General features: G+C 49.8%; 1 protein-coding gene across 1 annotated transcript in view; it reads right to left on the bottom strand.

Moving 5' to 3' along the window:
• The window catches only part of LOC116940040 (low-density lipoprotein receptor-related protein 6-like), a 67195-nt gene extending 50071 nt beyond the window's left edge, over positions 1 to 17124 (bottom strand). The window contains exons 1-2 of the mRNA XM_032949284.2: positions 16758 to 17124; positions 2159 to 2687 (exon numbers count right to left, since the gene is read on the bottom strand). Of these exons, the coding sequence (XP_032805175.2) occupies positions 2159 to 2687; positions 16758 to 16824 (596 nt within the window). The 5' untranslated portion in view covers positions 16825 to 17124. The remainder of the gene's footprint in view (positions 1 to 2158; positions 2688 to 16757) is intronic.
• Positions 17125 to 17202: the final 78 nt, after the last annotated feature.

Raw genomic sequence — 17202 nt, 5'->3', positions numbered from 1 at the left:
ACCGTCACGGCGGCTTAACAGCTCCCCCCCCCCCGCCCCCCGCAGGCAACAACACAACGGTGCTTCCAGCCCGGGGGCACCTCGAGCCGTGAAAAACAGCGGGGAAGGGTAAAAGAGGGGAGGAGATAAGTGACTTGAACTTGCAGGAAAACACTAATCCATACAAATGAATGCCTCCTCGGCTAAGAAGTGGGGGGGGGGGGTTGTGGTGGGGGGGGAGTGGGGGGAGAGGGCTTTCCTTTCCGGTGTCGGGCAGCTCAGGAATTTCACGTCTCCGCGTCTCGAAGGCGCCGCCGCTGCCGCCGCCACCACCACCACCACTACCGACGGGCGACGCGTGCACACAGACACAGCTGGCTCCGTCGCGTTTTACGACGCGTGGGCCCCCGGGGGCAGACGATCACCTTTGCGACCATTGTGTCTGCAGCAGCAGGGTGGTGGGGAGAAACCCGAGCGGGCGGCAACACCGGCGTATTAGCAGGGCTGCCTCTTGCCACCCGAGTATCCAAAGCGAGGGCTTGGCTCTCCGAGATCTGACGGGAGGGAGCGGGCGCGTCCTAGCCGATTTGGTCGTGGGCACTTGCGCCAGATGAGGGGGTCGGGCAGCCTGTGGCTCCGAAGCCGCGCGAGGCTCTTTACGGAACTGCAGTGCGGGCTCTAGAAATTCGAAAAAAAAATGTCTTTTCTTGGTATTTTGGTTGCCGACTCCTGACCATGGAAGTCCGAGTTTACCACGCAAGTTCCAGTTTACCATGGGCAGAGGTCAGCAACCTGCGGCTCCGGATCCACATGCGGCTCTTTAAGGACGGCTTCGTGATAGTTATTTATCAAGGACCACCACCCTCTCGAATTCACGTTGCATTCAGGCTCTTGAAATAGAGGCTTTTTTTTCCGAATTCTAAAAAAATGGCTCTTCGTTGTTTTGTTCACCGACCACTTGCGCTCGATGAAGTAAAAAAAGCCGACGTCGCACGTCTCCGTGCTAAAACTGGCCTGAGGCTGCACTTGCTTTTCTGCATCGTTGGGACACGGAGCTGCGATTCAATCGGCCGTAGCTAACATCTGCCATGGTCAACCAACTGCTGGTTAGAGGCATCCACAAGTCACCAACTGTGAATTAATAAGCTGCTCCATTTCGTCGGCGTGCATGCGCTTGCTAATATTCTAATGACAATTTAAATAAAGTTAATTGCCAATCTTCTATCTACACTTCTAAGGGTCGAATAAGTCATTTCTTATGCGTTTTAAATAACTGTGGTACATTACCAAAGTCCACATGTGTTAAGTGTCCCATTTTCTACAATGGACATCCTGTTCCTGAAAATATCTGGTCCATATGTCCCATGTGTGTGTGTGTGTGTGTATATAGATGTGTTCTCGTACCATACGTACTCATTGTACCGTAGGAGAAGGCAGTATATGCAATTTTGAGAATAGTACCAAATGGAGGAAGCTTAACTGGTTCAAAATTCACGGGAGGAGAAAAACGAGAATAAATATGTGACCCCACGATGCTTCTGGGCAAGAGTGCGGCGCTTATTGACTTTATTTTTGCTTTGACTTGCTTAGCTTTTCAATGCTCAGTGTGTATCGTTTGTCGTTGTAACTTTCCGACTCAAATGGACGTCTGTGGAAAAAGAGCTCTATAGGCTCATCAGATTCTCCCAGTCTAAACAAAGATTCTGATTCTGGTGCGGGCCTCACTGTGAAACAGCCCGCGTGATAATTATTATTATTTTGAAGCTGCCAAGCAATCGGGCCATTACCCGACGTGACGGCACAATGGCCCCGACACCACCACGGGATTCTGAGCTTGCTCCGCAAAAGTGCGGTGAGGAACCTAACCCATCGGGTTTCGTAACCAAATGTTATGATTCATAAAGGATTTGTGGGCGAGGCCACGGTAGCAAGATGTTAACTACCTCGCCTGGCATGCAGAAAGTCTTGGGTTTGATTCCGACCCTGACGCCTGCTGTATATTTGAAGTCTGCGTGTCCGCGCTCTCTCTCCCCGTGGTCGTGTGCATTTTTCTCCGGGTCCTCCAGTTTTCCCCTGCACATCTCGCCACCCATGGCCCCCAGCAGTCACGTCACCACGGCGCTTGCACCAGGCCAGGCGGCGCGGACGCACGGACGCACAGACGCTCACTCAAACTCACCCCTGTGCCGGGTGCAGCGCGATGGCGCGCGGCTGGTCCAGGTCCTGCCACACGAGCACCTTGCGGTGCGAGCCATCCAGCTCGGCCAGCTCCACGCGGTTCGTCTCCGAGTCGGTCCAGTAGAGCTTGCGTCCCAGCCAGTCGCACGCCAGCCCATCCGGCGACACCAGCCCCGTCGCCACGATCGTCACTTGCGGCCACGCGCCAGCCCCCGCCGACGGCGGCGCGCCCGCCGCTCCCCCCCATGCCGTCCCATTGACGATGGACGCTCGCTTGATGGCCTCCTCGCCCAGGTCCGTCCAATAGACAGCGGACTCTCCAAACAGGAAGTCCACGGCAACGGCGTCTTCCAGGCCACCCACCACCACCACCGTGGAGTTGGCAACGCTGGCGCCGACACCGCTGCTGCTGCCGCCACCACCACCAATCGCGGGGGGACCCGCAGCGCCGTCTGGGCGTGTGGTCGCCACAAGTCGAACGTCACGACGGTTGGCGAAGAGGAGCAGCGGTGGTGGTGGTGCTGTGGAGCCTGGCGAAAGGGGGGAGGGGGGTGGAAAACAGAGCTGGGTTTTAAAAAAATGGGGTTACGGTCTCACGATGAAATGACTAACGGCCGTAGAAAGAGTGAACGTAAAGTCACAAGTGGCGAGTTATGTACTCGTGATCACAAACTGACGAGAGTAAATGGAGCAAAGGCTGAAAATAGCGTGCACAGAAATAATGACCGCTGCAGCACTTGCGTGATCTGCCACCTATGGGGGCAGTTTTTACATTTATATTATTTTATACAACAGTTTTTACATATATATTATTTTATACAACAGTTTTTACATATATATTCTTTTATACAACAGTTTTTACATGTGTATTATTTTATACAACAGTTTTTACATATATATTATTTCATACAACAGTTTTTACATATATATTATTTTATACAACGCTCTGTTATTTCATTCATTCTGTCCGGCCTGATAGGGCAAGGTCCACAAATTAGCCAATCTCAGCCAAACTTTCTAAATCACCCTACTCATACATATAGGGTGTCATTTTAAAAGCGATTATCTATAGTTTACGTGCCATGCCCAAATTAAGAAAAATAAAAAGCCACTCAATCTTTTTTCTCCTCTGCTCGCACGGCATTTGAAAAGGAATGGACAAGTTTTACGCCAACCAAAACACACAAATTATATTATAAAAAGAGCCCGAAGTGTACATAAAAAAATCCTCCCCCAACAGGCCCAAAGTAAACAGCAAGAGACTCACACGTAATCCAAACGTCGCAATCTCACCATTTCACAACTGGACAAAATGCACAACCAAAGCGAATAATTCCGCGCCAATAAATAGCATCGGGTAACTTGTTTGACAAGCCTGGCTCTGCTGCTGATGAGACCCAAAAGGATGAAACTGGTCATGAATTTACTCGCTTAAACAAGTGCTGCTGTAGGGAACATCGGTCTATATTTATATTCTAAGACACAAAGAGGAGTTCTGCTTATATACACTTTTGAATAACCAAGTGACTTAGGAACACATTTTTTTTAATATATTTTTTCCCTTCAATTGAGTTCATTTAGTCATATGCTTTGATTTTCCAAGTATTTGTCCATTTCTCCCCATTAGCACGATTGGCTACGTATGGTGCGAAAGAAGTTCAACATACACACAACTATTCGTATTCCAATTTAAAAACTGGTCGTTAGGAAACGAATTCATCAGGCCCCATTGTGAATCTCCAACTCTCATTACCCGCTCATTACCACTCTCTGACATCTCCATCCATGTGCTGTGAAGAAGGCCCACTGCGAGCATCGTCACCGATCATCGACTTTTCCTTTGAAGGCCACGCCACACAGCGTTACTTACGAACGAAAGTGTCGTTGAGGTTATTTTTTGCGACCAATATTATCCATTATAAAGGGGCTCTTTTGGGTGAGATCACGTAAATATAAATGTGTTGTTAAACCCGCCACCACCAGACACGGCCAATTAGTAAGGTTTGTCAGGTAAACAAAACGTGCCAATTAGTTACTAGATCAGCACACCGGTGCTTTGGAGAGTAAACCCACAACACGTTCCGCTGGCGATTACAACAACAACCAGCTTCATCAGGCGATAGCCAGATTTGTGAAGTTGTCTTTCCGTTTTGCTCAAGGTTTATTACGACTTTTTTTTTAGAAGAAAGATCAGTTTTGTAAGCAGCATGCAGGGGTGGGGTGTGGTATGAGGTGGGGGCAGGGTGGTGAGTTTGGAGGAGCGGGGTGGGGGGCCTGCAAATAAACGCCATTGTTTACGTTGGGGCAAGCGATGTCAATCAGCTGCTGCTTTCCGCAAGTGCCTCCTCTCTCTCTCTCTCTCCTCCGGCCACCACCGCCACCACTGCCACCGCCGCCACCGTGGAGCTCACAAAGCAGCACTCTGTTTGCCGGCCCCCGTTTGCTTGGCGAAGTTAAGCGTGAAATTTCCTCGCCCTGCCAAACTTCCAATGCTAAAACTAAACATCTGGAGGTACAAAGGCCCGCATGAGAAGACGCCGCCGAGGAAAATAAAGAAAATATAAGACCCTTTTCTTTCTGCGGGGGATTTAGGTCCCAAGTACACGCTCGCTCAATTCCACTTGTTTTTTAACTGCAGACTTTTCCGAAAACCTCCGCCGACGGGGCTTCAAAAAGACGCGGCCTTATAAGGCAAGGCGAGAGAGCTGCTGCTAAATTACTTTGTGGCTAATTTGTTTTTACAGCCGACTAAGCATCTATAAACACCCGACGAATATATTTTTTTGTTGAAGCCGCCCGAGCCATCGCACGTCATTACTTAATAAACGGCACTTCGCATTACGTAACCCTATCTCGCCGCCTGTGCTCGGCCGTGTGTGTGCGCGAAGACCAAAAACACGGCCGGACCTTTTACCAGGAAACTCCTCGCGTATTTGGGAAAAAAAGTCAAGCTGAAGGCCCTTCGTCATTCTGCTCCTAGTTCACGGGCCGGAGCAGCAATCGGTAAGCACGGCAGATCGCAGCGATTACTAACAGGATACCAGTTTGAGTTTGTGCTGAATATACAAAAGTGTATTCTGCAGATTTATACTTATTAAATAAAGTGACTACAATAATTCACCGAGTGGTAATTTGAAGTTGATGGTACAAACTGGACTGGTGCCATCTCAGGTGGTACAAACAAGTCAGAATATTTATTACACTGGAGGCAGAATCCAATGACCTATTAAGCTCTTTTTCACAGATGTCCAGTAGAGGTGGGTCAGAACGTTACAACAATCAATACAAAAACACCATAGCAATCCAAAATATAGGAAAGATAAGAACATTTAAAATGTTAACAGGTAAGGCCCACTGAGCTATATAGCTTCTTTTTTAGGAGCGACCCGGTCACAAATGATAGCTCTACATAGTGGCTTATCATCGCGTGGACATTTATAGCAGCCAAATACTCTAAATGTACTGGTCCCACCGACTTATCTAGAAATACGGACGAGCGCATTATTCTGCCGAGGTGTAATAAAACGGCAAGGCAGAGATGTGGTATCGCAATCAGCACGAATACACACCAGCAAACAAAGACAGAGATCCCCCGTATAGCCTTACCAGACTGTTGGGGCAAGTGTTGTTAGCGAGCACCTATGAAGGCCGGCACAGCACACAAAGGGGTGGGTAGCCAGCACCACGCCCGGCTGCCTTCGTAAACCCAGTGACATCGTTTACGCATCGCAACAGGTACTCATTTGAGGCTGAGTGGACCTAGGGGGAGGCCCAGGACCGGTTTAGATAATCGTCACTGGTGTTGACCGTGAGCAGGAATTGAACTCTGAGAGTTGCCGGGTTCATAGCGCAGCGCGCGAATAGCTACGCCAACGCTTCCCATGTACGCCAGCGCACACACAACTACTCCGCTTTACTATCTTCCCCTTCCCTACGCGCGCGCACACAGTCTGCACATTCTCGCCTTTCCCATCAAATTCCTCCTAACAGCCGGGGAAGAGATCTCAGGATAACGGAGTAATAAATCAGGTGCTGGGGGTGCAGCCCGAGCCATCTCATCTCACTGAGCCATCTGCCTGCCAGTCCCACGCAATTTGGCCGGCCCCCACCGGCCAGTTAGGGCACTGGTTTTACGGTGGTGGTGGTAGCGGCGGAGGAGGAGGAGACACGTCTGCCTGGACGTGTGTGTGTGCGCGCGCCTCTCCTTCAGCCACCATAAAGTTTTACAGGCCTTTGAAGGGAAAGTGACAAATCATTTGTTGTGATCACCTGATGGTATCTGCATTGTCTCCAGAGAAACAAAGCGGTGTTTTTACTGGGGGTTTTCGATTTTTTTTTACCCTTGCCAAGCACATGTACTCTAAGCGAGATGTAAATATGTTTGAGATCATTTATCTTGTTCATTATCAGCTCTGATCAATCCACCGAGGGAAGGATGGCCTCCCGGAGCCATCTCTCACGGTCTGCGACGTAACTATAAGGGGCTCTGGGACGTCAACGAGCTCATCTTGTCGCTCCATCTCATCCGCGGGAGACGTCCTCCCAGGCGTTTGCTCTCCCCTGGCTGCCACTCTGTCGTAAGCCATGACCACCAGGGCCGTCATCCCTTCGAGTGACGAGTCCTATAAGCCACTTTACTTAACGGTGAATATTCCGTCTTCAGCGTGCGTACGATCCACGATCCTCGCGCTGCCTTTTTCCGTCCGTCAACGTAACGACGCACGGATCAGAAACGTGCGGACAATGACGAAGAGGAGGACTGAACACAAAAGCTTAAAAGCGTGCAAAGGAGCGTGGAGAGATGCAGGCCCGGGATTACAATAGCAAGTTGGAAAAGTTACACTGTACTTTGTCTCAAGATTTGTTTAGGTGGGGCCAGCATTCGGATGTTTCGCCAACTCCTTTATTTATTTTTTTAAATACAAGAGCACTCCGTACAATAAAGGCGTGAAAAGCCCGGCTGCGACAACCAACACCGACGGGGAGTCAAATATTTTCTTTCCAAAAGAGGAGAACACGAAATATTAGGGCGAGAATTAAGGCTCTCGCGTTACAGGCACAGCTGTGCCGCGTGTTACACAACCCACGCCCTTGTGGGTACCCCCCCCACACACACACAGCTCGCGTGCTTAATGGGTACTTGATTTTTCCGATGGCACACCTGTGTCATCCCGCAGATAAACACTCGTCTCTCGTGTAGCCTGTGTATGCGTACAGACAAAGCGAGACATAACCCCCCCTCCCGCCCCGCATCTGGCCTTGTGTGTTTTAACAGCAAATTCTGTTAGCGAGCGCCTATTAAGGTCGGCATGGCACTCAAGAGGGTTACGTGGCCATTCCACAGATGGCTCAATGTGTCTCCCAACAGAGGATGAATAAAGCGCACCCTACCAAGTGCTCATCTAACCCTCTCCCGTTCCGATGATGTACGTGTACTTCATCAGTTTTGTCTTCCGTTTCCATTCCGATTATGTACATTTTACGTCATCTGAACAGAATCGCTTCCAAACGGAAGTAAAAGGCCGTGCGGGAGGGCGCATGGCATGGTTTGGCGCCAGCTATCATCGAGTGCGGTCCTGTCGCTACGGTTCTCTGCGGCGAGTACAGCACAATGTCTTGAAAAACAGGAACTCTACGCCTCTCTAAATAAAATTAACGCCGAACCGTTTGCGCGTTCCCGAGATTCAGCGGTGAACGGGAGACCCACCCTGCAAATTTCCAGACGCCTCGAAATGGGAAAGGGTGAAGCGTCGGTCTAAGACAGGGCCAGGATTGCCACCGATGTTAGCCGTGGCCAGAAATCGAATGCAGGTCACTGGAATCGCTTGGATCACAGAGCAATGCGCAAAAACCAGTGTAGAGACACGCATCTCAACCTAATGAGATCGTACCGTCCAGGGGTGTTGATTTTGCTGTATTGGTTCAAGGTGCATTGACGATGTATGGGTTGAGAGCAAGCAGGACATTGCCTATGTGTTGAGAATGTGTTGGCGTTGTGGTACGGGCTAAGAGTGCGTTTGGTGTTGGGGTATGGGATCAGAATGTGCTGTGCTATGTTCTCAATGTGTATTGGCGTTGCGATATAAGCTGCGAATCGACAAAGTTAAGACGTAGGGTTTTTCAAATGCTAGCGATGATGACGGTGATTCACGACCGATTTTTGTGTTCGGCCACGTAATCTTCTGACCAAATACGCGCCGGGGGAACCCTCCACCAACGCGACAATGAAGAGCAAATTACATCGTCACGCGCGCAAAGCGTCTCAACGCGGCGATTATTATCGTTTCAGCTCGCCGGCAAGTTGAAGAGAGATTCCAAACCCAAATTCTGGCAACAGATGGGACGCGTTGGGCATTCGATGCGAGCGCTTAAGTGTTGGGGGTATAGGATCGGAGTGCGTGCGCACTTGTTGGTATGGGTGGTGAGCGATTGCAGCATACGGCATGTGCACGCGTTCATGTTGTGGTACGGGGATCAAGGTAAATGGGTGTTTTGGGTATGGGGAATCAGAGTACGTTGGACTGCGAGTTGTGAATGTGTGTGCGAGTGTTGGGAACGGGATGAGACACGACGTGTTGGGGTATAGGATTAGATATAGGATTACGGTTTGCAGCTGTTGGTGTGCGTCGCGAGCGTAGATTGAGTGTACATTTCGTGGTATGAGTTCGAAACCAGTTTAAATAAGCATACAACAATCACATTGCGACCATTAAAAACTGAAGGCTCAAACACCACTATGTTTATGCACCGATGTTTTTTTTAGCACCCCCCCACCAACACCAAGAGAGAGCTTCAAAGTGCAGGTAGTGTGCTGCGGTGAGTGTGGCAGACAAAAGGCCAACGTGTGCGTACGTGTGTGTGCGTGGCGCGGACCACATGGTGAGAGAGAAAGCAGCTGTGGTTGGTCGGCACCTTACAAAACCACCGCCGCCACCCACCGTTCACGGCACCACACAAAGACAAAGGTCCCCCGTATAGTCTTAACAGACTGTGGGGGCAAGTGCTGTTGGCGAGCAACTGTGAAGGCCAGCACGGCGCACGAGGGGACGGGTGGCCAGCATCACGCCTGGCCACCTTTGTCTCCCTTGTGGCGATGTTTACACACCACACCAGGTACTAATTTTAGGGCGAATTAACCTAGGGGAGGCCCAGAACCAGTTTAGATAATCGTCGCTGGTGTTGGCCGCAAGCGGGAATCGAACTCTGGTCGCTGGGTTTGTAACGCAGCGCGCTAACCATTGCGCGACCGGTCACCGCACACACACAAGACAAAAATTCCCCGTACAGCCTTAACAGACTGTGGGGGCAAATGCTGTAAAAGAGCACCTATGAAGGCCGGCACGGCACACGAGGGGGTGGGTGGCCAACACCACCCGGGTCGCCAGGTTGGTAGCGCAGCGCGCTAACCGCTACACTACCACTCCCCGCACACACACAAACCCTCACCACCACCGCGTTACGTAAGCCGGCGCACGGGGCCCGAGATAACCGGGGGGAGCGAGAGACAAGGGCGTGCAGAAAAGATCGCCGATTGCTCCCGCGCGCGAGCAAGCGTGGAACAGCCACAACAAACGAGCGAAGCTCTCCGATGCGTTTTCGGGTTGTGCAACGCATGTTGTTCGGTACCATGTCCGACGTTTCGCCCCACGTGCTGGCAGCTTCTTCGGAGACGAATGTGGATGACCATATGATGACGTGCGAGATGGTGAGAGGGTTTGTTTGGCCGCCTCGCATTTGCTGACGGATAGCGGTCTGTCAATTTAATAGTGCCCGCCGCATCCGCTCTGTTTAGATTCAGTGTTTTCAATGCGATGAGCTGCAGATTGTGGTTTACAACTATAATTGAGTTAATCTTTCTGCCCTCTGCACTATCAATCACCATCAGAAAACCAACATCGCCACCACAATCGCCACCATCAGGACCATAATCACCATCATTACCATCGCCATAAACCACCAACACAACCATCACCAAGACCCGTATCAACACCACTAGAATCACCACTACTGTTTAAGGCACTGCATTGTAAAGACGGGGGGGGAAGGGGGGGCAGATAGGGGTGTTGCAGTGGGTAGCACATTGCACTATGAAACCGGTGGGCTGAGTTTAATTCCCAGTCAGGGCTAACGTTTGACCAGTGATATCCGAACCGGTCCTACCCCCCCCCCACAACACCTCTCACCACCTTCACCAACCCCGCAATGACACGCGTGGTGAAGTATAGTCAAACAACCCCCACGGCCGACGTGGCATGGGGTGGGCGCCATGATGGCAAGATGTTAACTACCTTGCCTAGTATACAGGAGGTTGTGGGTTTTATCCCGAGCCTGACGCCTGCTGTATATTTGGACTTTGCATGTCTCTCTCTTCCCGGTTCTTCACTCCACATTTTGGATCAACGTGCGTTTAGAGTATTTGGCTGCTATACATTTCCACGTGATGCTAAGCCACTTCGTTTAGTGATCATTTTTGGCCAGTTCGCTTCTAAAAAAAGAGCTATAGCTCAGTGGGCCTTACCTGGTAAAATATAAAATAGTTCAGTTTAAACAGATGTTTACAAAGCAATGGCTTGATAACCGGCTGTAAATCATATAAAAGCATTATTATTCTTGGGTGTTTCGGTAAAGTCACGTGGATAGGTTCTCCTGAAGACGACCGCTTGTGTTGCGATCGAAACGTCGTAGCTTTTTGTTATTTTCTTCGAACCTATCAACGTGACTTTACCGAAAGACCCAAGAATATGAATTCCTGCAGTCACGAAAGCTTTAAGTCAACATATAAAATTAGTATTTCAAAGGAGAAATCTGCAACCATACGTTAGTGGACATCTCCTGCTCACAAGCACCACCACCGCTGGCTAACAGCTAAAATGTATTTTTTGGGGGGTTATTTATAGAGCATTGTTAATGAGGAAGGTGGCAAGCTTTTATTGGTTTGGCTCCGGGCTTAGGTGTAATGGCCACGGGAGTTAAGTTGTTTCGGCGGTTCATTGTGACGTGGGCGTCGAGGATTGCCTCTAAATACCGCGATAAAACGAAGGTGGGGGTGGGGGGGTTAACAACCATGACAAACGCCAGGCGGCAGTTTTTTTTGTCAAGGAACATTTTGAATGATGGTGGTGAAAATGCCAAGGGGAACGATTCAATGTTAAAGAGACACCGAGAAGCACCGATCCATTCAGCTGCTTACACATTTTTTTAAATGTTTTTTTGGTCTTTCTTTTGTACGCCCGATGTAGATGCACAGAGCTACAACTGACAATTTCACAATTTGGGTAGTCAGTCTCAGACAACCGCGTCAGGAGCAGCGGAGTAGTATATCGTCGCCGTGATGTCTCCACCTTCGTATTTGTGGATCGGGGCATTGCGTCGTTATACGTTGTAAAGCGAGATGACGATGAGGAATTCTTAATTGTAAGACTAGCCATGTATGCGACTTGGGAATGTAGTGAATTTTAAGGCTAGACATTTTCGGTTCATGCAAACTGATCTGATGTATGTTAAACTTCTTTCGGGGGGAGGGGGGGGGGACAATAGGGTAAGAATGAATTTGCATTTGTCCCAATTTCTCAGAAAGTTACACCAACCACGCTGCTCCGACTGGATTGCAACTTTGTTCGGGACGTTATATGATGCCCGACCCTAACCCTTGACTCTGTCCCCCACTGTAAACTCATTCCTACGCGAGTAAACATGCTGGCGAGTATACAAGACTCCACTTGCAGCGTGGCATAAGCGAACCACGCTGGTCCAATTCAAGTTGAAGGGGATGGCCAAGGACCAGTTTAGATAACGCCCCTCCCCCGACCTCCGGTGATGGACACTGCGATCATCGGAAAGTGTTAACCGTATAATAATCTCAAAAAACATGAGCAATGCCAAGAGCACAAGTTTAACAAGCAACTTCTGGAGCGATGATGTTAGTTAGCAATTCGCTAGAGGCGCCAGTGGCGAGATGTTAAACTATTTGCATTGTATGAAGGTCATGGTTTTGTTCCTGACTGACATCTGCTGTATATTTGGAGTTTGCATGTCTCTATCCCAGTGGTCGCGTGGATTTTTCTCTGGGTCCTCCGCTTTTTTCCCCTCCACGTTTATAAACATGCGTTTAAGAGTATTTGGCTGCAATAAATTTCAATGTGATAAGCCACTTCATGGAGCTATCATTTAGGGCCAGGTCGTTTCTGAAAAAAATAACTCTGTAACTTAGTGGGCCTTACCGGGTGAAATAAAAAACAGCTCAAAGTTGAGTCCGCAAGCAACTCGCACGAATCCCGAACAGTCCTCACGAACAACACGCGTGAGTGTACAAATCGATTCCGGTGAGCGAATCGCCACTTGGGACAGTGGTTGAGCATCGGCCTCTGCTGCACGCTGGCACTGACGGGAGCGCGTCGGGACTCCCCGCCACGGCGCCACTCGACAACGGCGTGCGCAGCAAGAATGATCGCTATTCACAGCGCCGTGACGTCGGGGGGGGGGAAGGCGAACATCTGCTGCGGCTGACCGCCACTCGCCCAGATAAGGCAACTGCGGCGAAAATGGAAGGAAGCGGTGGGCCGATTTCTCTCCAACTCCTTTCCCTTCCCTTCCCGCCCGACTACCCACCCTACCCCCCCTCTGTCTATGTGCGTCTCATTTATTATATTCTCTATGAATATAAACACAGCGCAAGTGGGGCTGAAATTACGGAAACAATCAGGGGGCCTGCGGTGTGGGGGGTCTTAGGCAGGGATAACCGAGGAGGGAGGGACGGGGTGGTTGGTGGTGGTGGAGGCGTTATGAGACCAGTGAGCAATGGTTTCCCAAAACAAACACAAAGCGCACATTCACCCGCGTGCGTGCGCGCTCTCGCACGCACGCGGGCGCAAATGCAGGCGCGAGCTGACGGGCCGACGATACAACGGTGATTTACGCGGTGCCCGAAACACAAGAACGCAACGCCATGGCAGCCCAGGTCGGCCGTCCCAACCCAAGTCAGCATGGCCAAAGGAGGGGACCACGAGCCAGGCCCGAGCAGCCCCTGGGTGGGTGCTGCTGCTGCTGCTGTTGTTGTTTTTGGGTGGCCGAGGGGGTAATGAGAGAGGGTACAGATGGGAGGGTAAGGGGCCCTTAAGCTGCTACAACAACACGGCCGCGTTGGCGACCCCGACCCTGACGCCTGTATATCTGGAGTGTGTATATCCCTCTCCCTGTGGATTTTTCTCCGGGTCCTCCGGTTTTTCCCTCCACATTTAGAAACACGCGTTCAGAGTATTTGGCTGCTAGAAATTTCCACGCGATAAGCCACTTCGTTGAGCTCTCATTTGTGGTCAGGTCGCTTCTGAAAAATACGTTAATAGCTCAGTGGGCTTTACCTGGTAAAATAAAATAAAAATTGGTTTACGTTTTAATATCCGATAGCCAAACGCTCTCTTGCGTTTCACTACAGCTCCTCGTTGGCGCAAGACGCCAAAACCGGCCACTGTCTTCGATTATTCGCACACAAGGCAGACGAAAGGGACTGGGTGCGGGGGAGGAGAGGCCAGGGTTAGGGGTTCAGCTGGGTCTCTTAATTATTCACTGGGCAGATGGACGATGGGGGTGGGGTGGAATTGGCTTCCAGAGACACAAGTGGAAACTTTTAGTCCGGGGAATGCCCATCACACACGGCAGACAAAAATAGTATTTCTTCAGAAATGAATTGCCGAAGGGGCTGTTAAAACTACACAATTGTTACCAACATCAAATGATATATTCCAGCAACAACAATAACGTACACATGACAAGAGAAACGGCAAGATGGAGTGTAAAACACAACATGAAATGCCATCACAGTAATGCCAACAAACCACAAAATAATATGCAATCACCACAATGCGAGGTATTGCAGTGCAATCGTTAACAATAAAAAAAACGCAGATGACAAACAACAAGAAAAGTAAGCGGACTAATATCACACCGACTGCACTACCTCTTAACAACAGAAACTGATCACAATGCCGTGACACTTAGACGCTATATATATACACCCACATTGTCATTTGTTACACACCTCGATACAGTTCTGCAACAACAATAGTGATACAGGTGCAAACACGATTAGACAAAAGGTGTGTGGCTTGAGACAACACCCACCCAAGAATCATCGGACACGTTCTCCATGCCATGCAATATATCAGGGGGTTCGTTGACCATACTTCACCACGCCGATCAATGCGTGTTGGTGACGATGGGAAGCACGTACGTGGCAGCATTGATCATTATAAGAGAACAACAGAGCACAACAAATACTTTTTTGGCACCACTCTAAAACGTTAGTATATATGTTGAACTTCTTTCGCGCCATACGTTGCCAACCGTTATAGACAATACAAACAATCATTCAGTCACTAATATTACAGATACCAGTAACAAGAAATATACAGATTATGAGACGAACAACTTCCATAAACAATATCAATCGCGTAAATAGGGCACTTGCAACACACAGCCACACGCACACAGACAATACACAGATAGACAACACTCACACACACGCAGACTGCAGACACGCAATAGGTACACACACTCACAAATAAGGGCACTTGCAACAACCCATACTTCACAGACACATACACAATAAACACACACGCACGGACACACGCACAGACAATACACAGATAGACAACACTCACACATACATACATACACAGCCACACAAATAGGGCACTTGCAACACATAACCCATAACAACTAAACCAAACAGCAAATGTCAAACGAGCATTCTTGAAATTACAGGACACTCGCTGCCATACAGAAGGAGAAACACGTGGACCGGAGAACATGGCCAGGTTAATGACATCACGTTGAGTGGGCTGGAGGCAGGACACGTCGCTTGAAGTTGATGGTGGTGGCCGAGTTTAACAGAGACAGCGATTTCAGTCAGCTCGTGTGGCTGGTAGCTACATCAATTATCAAACTAAATATTTACCAGGTAAGGCCCACAAATCTATGCAGCTCTTATTCAGAAGCGACTTGATGGCTCTATTTAGTGGTTTATCGCGTGGAAAAAGTCTAGCGGCCGAATACTCTGAACGCGTGTTGTTGATTATAAATGTGGAGGGGAAAACCGGGAGGACCCGGAGTAAAATCTACGCGACCACGGGGAGAGAGACACGCAAACTCCGAATATACAGCAGGCATCGTCAGGGTCGGGGATCGAATCCACGACCTCCTGTGTACCAGGCGAGGTAGTTAACATCTCATAGCCACCGTGGCGCCCTGATGGACTGTTTTGCAACGTGAGAGATGGCTACAGCTTGAGGAGGGAGGTGTTATGAGGCCACTGGAGCACGTTTAAATCTATAATGCAAACTCATTTATTGACAAATGCTTGGTCGGGTTGCTGTGTTGTCTTTTCCCCGCACCTCCGATTAGCACGGTTGTCAACGTACGGCACACGAAAGAAGTTCAACAAGCAAACATCCAGCAGTGGATAGGTCATTACTTATATGATGATGAATTAACTAACATCCACTACCAAATATCAAGAGTCACAAACTACCAAAACAAATCTAAGACCTCAACACACACAAAAAAAAGACTTAACGGTAACAATAAGAAAAAACCCACTCAAGAGTTATCACCAAAACAAAATTAACCAGTTACAATAAAGAGCCACGCACGGTGCTGTATGTACGAGCTACAAGACACGCACCACGCTTGTCGGGATTACGAACCTTGGTCCCCCGGGCGGGGTTCGATTCCCGGCCACGGCTAACAACAATTAACAATCTGCAAGTGGTCCTGGGACTCTTCTCTCCCCCCAGCCCCCCACTTCACCAACACTTGCCAGCCCGCGTGTCGAAGTGACTACGTGTGGGCAAGCTGGCTCCACCAGTGCATTGACAAAGAGGCTGTCTGTGTGTACATTACGCTAGGATGGATCGTTTATGAACACGTAAATTGATCCATTAATAACACTCGCAACAAAACCACCGTTGGATACTGTCGGAGAAGAGTCGAAGACTCAAAGGACTGCCTACGACCTAACCGATAGGAAATCAATCACGGCAAATATGATACTAATTCACGCACGAATAAAATACGAACACTTTTAAAAGACAAAACATTTACGGTCGAGTATTCGCAACAAGAGACACAAGCAGAAGGTACGTCACCTCCACACAACCAGCACACAACCACCAACCATTGGCACAACAATAGACACACACGGGATATTTACACACACAACCAACACTCCCACAACAATGTCAAACACGACACGTCGAGGTAACATCAGACGGTGAAAATAACAACACTAAACAACGACAATTGAACGAGAAACAGCGAAGAGAGACGTAATTAAAGACATTACTAACACTGCGTACAGAGCCAACACCAACATCCAATGCCAATCGATAACACTACCAAAACCGACACAACTAAAACCAACCACTCACCACAACAACAATATAAGAAGATAATCCCGAAGAAGCCCCGGCTGAAGCACAATTTAACAAGCGCGCGGCGACCTCGCGGGGCCTACGATCCGAAGCCTCGGTCTCGCCTGGTAGCCTTACCGCCTGGTGCGGCCCTAAGGTGGGGTGGTGGGTGGCGTTGGGGGGGGGGGGCCTTACCTCCCGCCAGCTCGGCAAGCGGAGTCGCCACCACCAGCAGCAGCAGGAGTCGCAGAAGCGGCCACATCGTGGGCTCCGATCAGCACGCAGCCCGCGCCGCCGCGATCAGCATTCCCCTTTGGATCGAGGAAGGGAAAATTGGGTAGCGACACACCAAAAAAACCCCACAAATTTCTTCTTCGTCGTCGTCGTCGAAGGAGGAGGGGGGGAGATACAAAAAAATGTATCGGACGCGGAGCGAAGTTGAACCCAGCGCGACCCGCGCTACTTTCACACCCCCCGCGGTACTTCTTTTGCCGTTGCCGTATGTGCCGCGGCACAGCCCTTCCTCGGCCGCGTTACTTTAGAGGTGGAGGGATTCGCGTGGAGATGGGTGAGGGGAGGGGGGCGCGGCGGGGCGGAGCGCGGGAGGTGGGGGGGGGTGAAGGTAGTTCCGGCTCTGGGG

Source organism: Petromyzon marinus, chromosome 7 (assembly GCF_048934315.1).
Source record: "Petromyzon marinus isolate PM22_M1 ecotype Great Lakes invasive population chromosome 7, UKy_Petmar_22M1.pri1.0, whole genome shotgun sequence".
Taxonomy (NCBI): domain Eukaryota; kingdom Metazoa; phylum Chordata; class Hyperoartia; order Petromyzontiformes; family Petromyzontidae; genus Petromyzon; species Petromyzon marinus.
This window is presented reverse-complemented; position numbering and strand designations above follow the sequence as displayed.